At 53.4% G+C, this 9,479-nt stretch overlaps 1 protein-coding gene across 1 annotated transcript in view; it reads left to right on the forward strand.

Moving 5' to 3' along the window:
• PTPRS (protein tyrosine phosphatase receptor type S) overlaps window positions 1–5,876 on the forward strand; it is a 63,791-nt gene extending 57,915 nt beyond the window's left edge. The window contains exons 29-34 of the mRNA XM_067734081.1: window positions 221–399; window positions 1,142–1,268; window positions 1,354–1,479; window positions 3,427–3,581; window positions 3,773–3,908; window positions 4,578–5,876. Of these exons, the coding sequence (XP_067590182.1) occupies window positions 221–399; window positions 1,142–1,268; window positions 1,354–1,479; window positions 3,427–3,581; window positions 3,773–3,908; window positions 4,578–4,646 (792 nt within the window). The 3' untranslated portion in view covers window positions 4,647–5,876. The remainder of the gene's footprint in view (window positions 1–220; window positions 400–1,141; window positions 1,269–1,353; window positions 1,480–3,426; window positions 3,582–3,772; window positions 3,909–4,577) is intronic.
• Window positions 5,877–9,479: the final 3,603 nt, after the last annotated feature.

Consider the following 9,479-nt stretch of genomic DNA (forward strand, 5'->3'; position numbering starts at 1 on the left):
AGGTTGCTGTGGGCCGGCTGGGGGAGGGGGCTGAGCGGGAGACCGGCGTTCAGGGGACCAGAGGGTGGGGGGTTGGTGTTCCCCTGCCTGCCAGGCCCCTGTTAGCGCCCTGGCTGGAAACACACAGCCCACCCCATCCCTGGGGAAAGCAGGTTCCCAGCCGGAGGCTGTCCTGATGGTGGCCCCCCGTCCCCTCGTCCCTCGTCCCTCGTCCCCACAGCGGCTGGCCAACTCCAAAGCCCACACATCCCGCTTCATCAGTGCCAATCTGCCTTGTAACAAGTTCAAGAACCGCCTGGTCAACATCATGCCCTACGAGAGCACACGGGTCTGTCTGCAGCCCATCCGGGGTGTGGAGGGCTCCGACTACATTAACGCCAGCTTCATCGATGGCTACAGGTACCTGCCCCTGGCCGCTGCAGGGGCCCTGGCCTTTGCCGGGCGATGCTGAGGCTCCAGAAAGGTCCCGGCCCTGCCCTCGGGGGGCCTCCAGTCTTGCATGGGAGAGAGCTAGACGGACCTTGCCAGTCTCGGTCACAGCTGAGGTGGAGGGAATCTTTAGACATCTGTTTAAGTGACGGCTGCTGTCCGTAACATGGTTCTATCTGCCCTTCTCTATCAGAGATTCTCAATCTGGGCAATTCTGCCACCCAGGGGAAATTTGACCGCATCTAGGGACGTTTGGAGGGTCATAACGGGAGTGAGGGAGGAGGATTACTGCTGGCATCTCGGGGGCAGAAGCCAGGGGTGTTGCCTAGCGCCCCACGGTGCACAGAACACGGCCCTGTCACAAAGAATCATCCAGTCCCGAATGTCGGTAGTGCGGAGGCTGAGAAACCCTGGCCGAGGGAGGCTGTTCCAAGGAGGGGGTACTGCCTGTGCATAGCCCTGGGGAGAGCTTGGCCTGTGCAAACAACGGAGATTAGTTCAATGGTACCTGAGTGCGGGCAGAGGAGGGACGCAGGACAGGTCAGCAGGCAGCCCTGCAGCCTCCTGGAGAAGCGGGAATCTATCCTCGGGCTGATGGTCTCTCCATGTGGAAAATGGGATTATTTGGAGGGTTGAACCGGACAGGGAGGGAGATGATGCCTGGGCCGGGGTTTCCCCGTGGCCCTGGACTCACACACATCCCGCCCCGCAGGCAGCAAAAGGCCTACATCGCCACGCAGGGGCCGCTGGCGGAAACCACGGAGGACTTCTGGCGCATGCTCTGGGAGAACAACTCAACCATCGTGGTGATGCTGACCAAGCTGCGGGAGATGGGCCGAGTGAGCCGGGGGCCGCGGGGGGAGGGGCAGGGGCGGGGCCAGGGGCGGGGGGCAGGGCTGACCATGGCGGCCGCCTCCCCAACAGGAGAAATGTCACCAGTACTGGCCGGCCGAGCGCTCCGCCCGCTACCAGTACTTCGTGGTGGATCCGATGGCGGAATACAACATGCCTCAGTACATCCTGCGGGAGTTCAAGGTCACAGACGCCAGGGTGAGTTTGGGGTCGGAGTGCTGGGAAGGACCAGAACCCGGGCCGGACCCTATGGGCTGCTCACCGTTCCGCTAGTGGTCCGGAGAGGGCTTCCCTAGTTGGGGGTAGAAGCAAAGGCCCAGGGGAAGGAGAAGCCCCCAGGGCTGGTTGGAAGAAGAGTGAGTTGCCATTTGGACGGTCACTCCCACCACCGAGTGGGGGGAAGAGAGGGCCTTGACCCCACGGCCTCCCCGTTGGAGCGCGCGTCACACCACTCACTAGGGAACACAGCCCAAGGCGATCATGTTCAAGGGAGTGAGTGGGGCGTTTCCCTGGAAGCAACAACCCATGGGAGGGTAGTAGCGTTAGAGGGCTGAAAGCGGGCTGGGGGAGAGGTAATGGATTGATGGTGCCGGGTGGTGGTCGACGGAGCCGTAGATGGAAAAGAGCAGAGAATCCACGGGTGGCGTGATGGGGCGTGGGAATGTCAGTCAAGATGTTGCCAGTGGATGGCAAAGCCCGATGGGTAAAGAGCATCGTTAGTCGTCATGCGTGGGTAGCGCATACAGCGCTGTTGGATTGGTGGAGTGGGGGGATTGGAGAATCAGTGGAAGATGTTGCTGTTGGGTGGTAGTGGAGGAGGGTGGTAAACAAGGATGGTGTTGGGCAGGAGGAAGGTGGGACTGGAGATTGGAACGTATGGATAACAGGATGGAGAATGCCAACAGAGCAGGGGTCACTGCGGGTTAGTGAAGGGTGACGTGTTATCAGCAACGGGTGGAGGAAGATGAGGTTGGAGAGGGCAGATGTTTGGCCGGTGGCGGATGGAGACGATCAATGGGAAATGACTTCGGAGAGAGTAAAGAATGACGAACATTCAGCGATCAATGGTAGTAGACAGTGCTGCTGATGGTATAAGGTAGAGGAAGGTGGGGTTGGAGGAAGGAAGTGTTAGGTGGTGGAGGATGGAGACCATCAGGGTAAGACGGCATCACTGGATGGTACCATTTTGATGTAGAGACCGTGACTGGGAAAAGGTAGATGATGAGTAAGGGACGGTGGTGAACGTCAGTGGAAGATGGCCCTTAGAGGGGGGAGAGTGCTGAATTACTAGGGGTGGATTATGGAAGACAGTACCATTGGGTCGTGATGAATGGAAGGTGGCAGAGAGCCATGATGTTGGATGGCCCTGCTGGGTCGTGGGAAGATGGGATTGGCGAGAAGGACGGTTGAGTGGTAGGGATGGAGTACGTCGGTGGGAGGGGGCATCGTGGGATGCTCAAGGACTGAGTTACCCGCAGTGGATGGTGAAGGTTAGGAGGTAACGGTGTTGGGTAGCGCGGGTAGAAGGTGAGCTTCCACTGGTGGCTGGTGGAAGATGGCGCCCTGGGGTGGTGAAGGATGGTAGATGCTGGCGCTGGTGGGTGGTCGAAGACAATGGGCAGTCAGTGGTGGGGGATGGAAGACGGCACCGCTGGAAGGTGAGGGTACGGGGCAGTGCTCTTGTACCCTGAGATGGTGCAGAGTGGAGGATGCCAGGGAGCTGGAGAATGGGACCAAGAAGGGCAGATGTTGGGTGCACTCTGGGACGGCACAGGATGGAAGACGGCAGACAGCAGTGGTGGATGGGATTGGAGCTGTGCAGAGAGGAGCAGTTTGGGGGTGGGGGGTGAACGATGGCCATATATGGTGTCACTGGATGGTGAAGTTAGAGGATGAGCATGGCATCCTTGGGTGGTGAAGACGAGATTGGAGCATCTCAGTGAAAGATGGTGCCCTTAGACAGTGTTAGGACAAGGAGTCGTCAGGGTGGATGGCAGAAAATGGGGCGGAGGATGGGGAAGGACGGAGGGTGGTGTTGGCTGGTGGTGGAGGATGGGACTTTGGTGAGGGTGGGAAAACAACCGTGACCACCACTGACCTTGATAACAAGACTGGGCTCTCTCTCTTGCTCTCTCTTTGTTCCAGGATGGACAGTCCCGGACTGTCCGGCAGTTCCAGTTCACGGACTGGCCGGAACAGGGCGTGCCCAAGTCGGGGGAGGGCTTCATAGACTTCATCGGCCAAGTGCACAAGACCAAGGAACAGTTTGGCCAGGACGGCCCCATCTCTGTCCACTGCAGGTGAGCTGCTCCCTGAGCCCCGGCCCACGGCCCGGCTAGGGAAACCGAGGCCTCGTGAGGACAGCCTCAGGCACTCCCGTTTGGGCTCTTTCCATCCCTGGGAGGCATCAGAGCAGGAGGGACGGGAATCGGGCAGTTAGGTCAGGCTCCCCCAGGCACCCGCCCCTGAACTCCCACACTGTCCCCAACAGCGCCGGCGTGGGCAGGACGGGTGTCTTCATCACGCTCAGCATCGTGCTGGAGCGGATGCGGTACGAAGGCGTGGTGGACATCTTCCAGACCGTGAAGATGCTGCGGACCCAGAGGCCAGCCATGGTGCAGATGGAGGTGAGGGCGGGACGGGGGGCGGCGGCCGGGCCCCATGCCGGCGCTGGCCCGGGCCTCTGTTCTCTCCCCTGTGAGATGAGCACAGCCTCCTTCCACTCTCTGGGTGCTTGTGGGTGGAAGGTCCTCAGCCCCTCCTGCTTTGGGCTGACCTGGGATGCGTCCATCCCGGCCCCAGAGTCACAGCAAGGTCAGGCTCAGCCAGGACCCCGGCACAGGCCACGAATCCTGAAGTGAGGCCCAGAGCAGGGAGGGGCTTCCTGCCATCGAGTTCACAGGGACATTTTAACAATGTCCTCCAGAGACTTCTGTGGCGGTCCAATGGTTAAGACTGCACTCCAAATGCAGGGAATATGGGTTGGATCCCTGGTTGGGGAACTAAGAGCCCACATGCCGTGCGGCACGGCCAAAAAAAAGAAAAAAATTAAAAGCAAAAGAAACACCAATGTGCTCCAAACTCTCCCGTCTCTGGGGAGACAGAGCTGGAGTGGCAGCCTGCCAGCCCCCCGGGGGGTGTCGCAGGGCATGGCCAAGCGGCCGCGTCCTAAGAGATGAGAAGGCAGATGGAGCCCAGCGAAGGCGCAGGCTGCTCTGGGGGTCCCGGGGAGCCCTGGGCGGCTTCAGAGCAGGAGAGGCGCTGACAGAGGCCCACCCCTCCCCTCCCCCACGCAGGACGAGTACCAGTTCTGCTACCAGGCGGCTCTGGAGTACCTCGGGAGCTTTGACCACTATGCAACCTAGAGCCTTGTCGGCCCGGCCCGACTCCAGCGGCCCCCGACGCCTCCCATGCCGGGCGGGCCCCGAGGCCTGGACCCCGGCGGCCGGGACAGGAGGCGGCGGCCGTGTTTCCGCAGGGTCTCCGGGAGCGACGCGGCCCCTCGAGCCCCCAACCCCCGCGTGGCCCCAGCCACCCCCCCCTGGACCGGCCGCCGCCTTCGCTACTCGGCACATTCCTCATTTCCTTCCAGAACGAGATTCCAAAACGAGAGATTCCGGGGTGGGGGGAGGGGGGAGGCGGTGAGCAAAAGGGGGTTCTTCCCCAGAACCGGAGAAGGGCGGGGGCTGTGAACTTGGCCCTCGTCCTTACCCGGGGAGCCTTCCTGCCCCACAGCCTGGAGGGCGCCGGGGATGGGGACCCGATGCAGCTCTCTTTCGAACGCAGTGTAACTATCCAGTGACATTTCCTGTTTTTTTAATAGTGTATTTTTTTTTCCTGTTTTTTTTTTTTTAAAGAAGAAACAAACGGGGGGGAAAACAAAGACGACTTGACAGTCAACGAATTTAAAAGGAAAAACTTGGCTTATTCCTATTCTGTTCACAGACAGTCAGTCTATTTTTTCACTGTAGCAGCCGTTCTCGTGTACCAGCTGTGTGGGCAGGCGTGCGCGGGCTTAAGCTTGCCCCTGTGGCTTGCTTTTTTTTTTTTTTCCTACCATCTGAAGGTGTGCCTCACTCAAGAATAGGACCTTTTGCTCCTGATTTTTCTTTTTTTTTTTTTTTGCTTCTTTTATAATGAAATTCTCAGACATATCCAGAAGGGTGAGGGTGGAGAGCAGGGGGACTCGGGCCCACCAGCGTCAGGTCTCGAGCCCACGGGCTGGGCGCTGCCACAGAGGAGATGGCAGCGACCCCCCCTCCCCGCAGCCTCAGCCCCCATCCCCCGGTCTCCTACCCCGAGGAGAAGGACTGAACAAAACGGGAGGTTCTCACTTCTTTGGGGAGAGAGAGGCCACGTGCTGCCCCAGATCAGGGACCCTTTCCGCCCCCTGGGACCATGGGGCAAGTTTTGGGGCAGAAGGATGGGATTCCCCCCCCCCGCCCCCACCCCTGAGCAAGTAAGTTTTTCTCTTTGTACAAGAGCAGATCTGCCGTTGCTTTCAACACTGTTTATTCAAACGGAAGCAGCTGGGTGGTTTTCCCACCTCTGTGTATGTAGATAAATCGACTTTGTATTAAAGGAAGATCGTCTGACCCCGGCCAGTGGTGGAGTCTTTGTCAAGCCCCCACCTCGTCTACCCCATCTCCCTGGGGCAGCCGGGGGCCTGGAGAGCTTGAATGCAAACCCCAAGCCCTGGCCCTGCAGGGGCTGCCTCATTGATAATAGTTACTCTTGTTGATAACTGTGACCACCACTGAGCACCTATCATGGGCCAGCCCTCTGAGGTGGGAGTCAACCCAATTTATAGATGAGGAAACAGAGAGGGCAGGCACCAATGCAAAGTCACACAGTGGTTCGAAGTGGGATTCATACCCCAGCCAGTCTCATCCACAGCCCACAGAAGGGTCAGTGATAAAGCTGAGTTCATGGAGGGCTATTCTTCCCCACGCTCTAGGCCACCCAGTGAGTGGGCCCTACTCTGAGCCAGAGTCAGACCCTGGAGGATGGAGGGTGAGCCATTCTGGGTCTACAGCCATGCTTGGGGCCCTTCCCCATCTGGCTTAAGACCCTGAGATGGATGAAAGATTCCCCCTGTTCTCACAGAGATGCTCCAGAGATGAGAAGAGGGTCTTAGGGAAGGGGCCCAGCCTAGGAAAGGGTGGGGTCATCCCTTTTAGACGCAGTCAGATCCGGCAGTCAGTAAGTAAATCAAAAAAGTGATCACCACCATTAATAAGCTCAAATAGATTTACCAAACGCTATATCCCCACCCCTAAAATTCTCAAACACATATGGAACATTTATAAAAATCATCGTTAATAAAAACCAGCAGTGGAGATGTTCATAAATTTCAAGGAACAAATATTAGACAAGATAACCTGATCTTGGCCCCAGGATTAGATTCTGTAATAGTTAGACTCCCCTGAAAAGGCCTACAATGAGAAATTTTAAAAGCATGTTTCTAAACGAGGCATGAGTTAAAGAAGGAATCAACATAGAAATTACAAGAAACTGAACGATTCAGATAGATAGTACCTTGTGTAATGAAACCTGTGGGATGCAGCCAAAGGGATACCCAGAGGAAAACCATAGCCTTGAACATGTTGATAAGAAAACAAATTCTGAGAACAAGTCCACTTTTAAAATACATGAACCAAACTTTCAGTTCAAGTAACTCTAATTGGGCATGACTGAGGTTCTTTTGCATTAACAGAATAAAAACCTTTCTTTAAAAACAGCATAATAGATAAGTCTCGGGCAAGTACAGTCAAGAAAAGAGAGCATTCAAGTCCAGGAAAATGGGGGAAAAACTACAGATTGAGGCTTTTTTAAAATTGTGAGATGAGTATCAGGGGAGACAAGCAGGAAAGACAGTAGAGAGGGAGGGATAGTGGGAGTGACAGCAGAGCTGACATGGGAAAAAAGTCCCTCACTCTCCCCCTGTGGGATGGTGGGAAGAGCAGGCAGTAAAGAGAGGAAGGTGAAGAAATAGCATGTAAAGGACTACATTTAGTAGCCTCTGAGTTCTGAATTCAAGAAGTAGTGGAGGGGTCCTCTTCTTAGTAATAGACTGGGGGACCAAAGGGATAGAAAAGTCAGAGTCTAACCCAAGCCTGGTCCTACCTAAATTATCCAAGCCTTTATCAACAGGCTTCTCTGCCCATAGGACTTCTACTCAGTCCTCAAAGCCCAGTACTAAAAGCTCCTCTAAGAATGCATCTCTCATTTCCCTTCTCTGTTTCACTCAAGCCCACTGAGGCTAAGGTGTCTGAATAGGATCTACCTTGCCCTCCTTGAGTGTGTGACCCTTAGCTCTGAGGTTCCTCCCTTGGGATGCTCATGGCTACAGTTGGGGGTAGGTGGTGGCAGACGGGGATTTATCTGACGAATTCCTGGAAGAGGAAGGCCCTGAGGAATTGCCTCAACCCACTAACAGGAACACCCAAGACCTTGACCCTCCATAGGATTCCATAACAGCCATCCCCCATTTATTGGGCATTTACTGTATGCTTGGCTCGTACAATCTCAATCCTTCTGACAACGCACCAATGGACAGGTGGGAAAACTGAGGCTCAAATGGGCCAGGTTTCTCACCCAAGATCACACAGATGGTAAGTAGTGGAACCTGGACGTGGGCCCAGATCTGGCCAGTTCCCACGGTGATAGTGAGAAAGTTCAAGACATCTAGGAGCTCCTCCAGACCACAGTCACATCAGCACCAAGCTGAGAGGGACAGGGTCCTAGAACAGCCCCACCTCCCATCAGCAAGGACCTATGAGGGGCCCAAGCATTCTAGTGCTCTGGAAAGTGCAAATGCCCTAAATACACACTTTGTCCCCAACGAATAACGTCACTTTGAAATGTTTAAAACTAAAATACCCATGAGGAGAAACGAACAGAACTACAGTGATGCTGGATGCCGACGCTACCTCCGAAACGGAGAGACCAAACTGACAAAATAATAAGGATCTTGAGATGAATAATGCAATAGCAAACTCGAGCAAATAGATACGTACAGGACTATGTGCCCAGCAAACAAAGAATGTATGTGGTGTCCAAACACTAAGAGCCCATCGCCAAAAAAAAGGACCATGAATTAGACCATTAAAAAAAAAAAGTTCAGGCTTCACTCACTCGCCACAATGCAATAAAATTATAAATCAGTGACGACATGTAGCTCCTCAAACTTACATAGGTGGAAGTGTTAACAAATGAGTCAGATACGCCATACATAAATTACAAAGCATTTAGAACCGAATGATAAGACAGCTACAAATTAAAACCTTTGGGATGCAACCAAAAATGTACTCGGAGGTCAATTCAAAGTTGTAAGTGCACTTATGGAGGGAGGGAGATCACTGCACATAAATGAAATACGTAGTCAAAGAAAGTACTCGGAAAATACGTAGCCTTGTATGAATTTATGAGGAAAATAACTGAAAATAAACTAGTTAAGCTTTCAACTCACGCACCCACAAAAGGACAAATAAACCCAAGGAAAGTCAAGGGAAAACATTATTAAGAAAATCTGAAATTAATGAAACGGGAAAGTACAGTAACAATAACAAAATAATATAAAAAGCCGGATCTTTGGAAACGCCCGTAAAAGAGGTAAACCTTTGGCAAGAAGACAGCACAAATAAATGTTAAGGATGACAGAGGAACCAACAGTTCTTACAAGGGAGATATTTTAAAGGATGAGCATATAGTACATATATACAACTTTATACCACTAACTGTATAAATGATAAAATAGGAAAAAATCTAAGAAAACCAAGTCATTAAAAAGTGAATAACCTTCAAAAACATGGAAATGATGGTCAAAGATCTAGCCGCCGCACCCGGCACCTTCCCAGATGGTTTTTCAGGTGAGTTTTGCCAAATCTTCAAGAAAAAGATGATTTGCATCTTTTATAAGCTATGTCAGCTGACAGAGGGAAAAAAAGAGATAGTACTCAAACTGTACAGGACAAGCCAAGAAAAAAAAAAATCTATCCCATTTACGTGCCTAGATTCAAAAAGGCTAAGAAAATCCTAGCGATGCAAATCTAGCGTCTCTTCAAAAGAGTAGGATGTTATGACTCAATACGGAAGGATTTATGGAATGCAAGGATGGTTTAACATTAGAAAGCCCACTCAGATTAAAGTTAGAATAAATTGCTACCTTGGAGAGCAAACTGACAGTCTCTAGTAAG

This window comes from Pseudorca crassidens, chromosome 3, assembly GCF_039906515.1.
Source record: "Pseudorca crassidens isolate mPseCra1 chromosome 3, mPseCra1.hap1, whole genome shotgun sequence".
NCBI lineage: Eukaryota > Metazoa > Chordata > Mammalia > Artiodactyla > Delphinidae > Pseudorca > Pseudorca crassidens.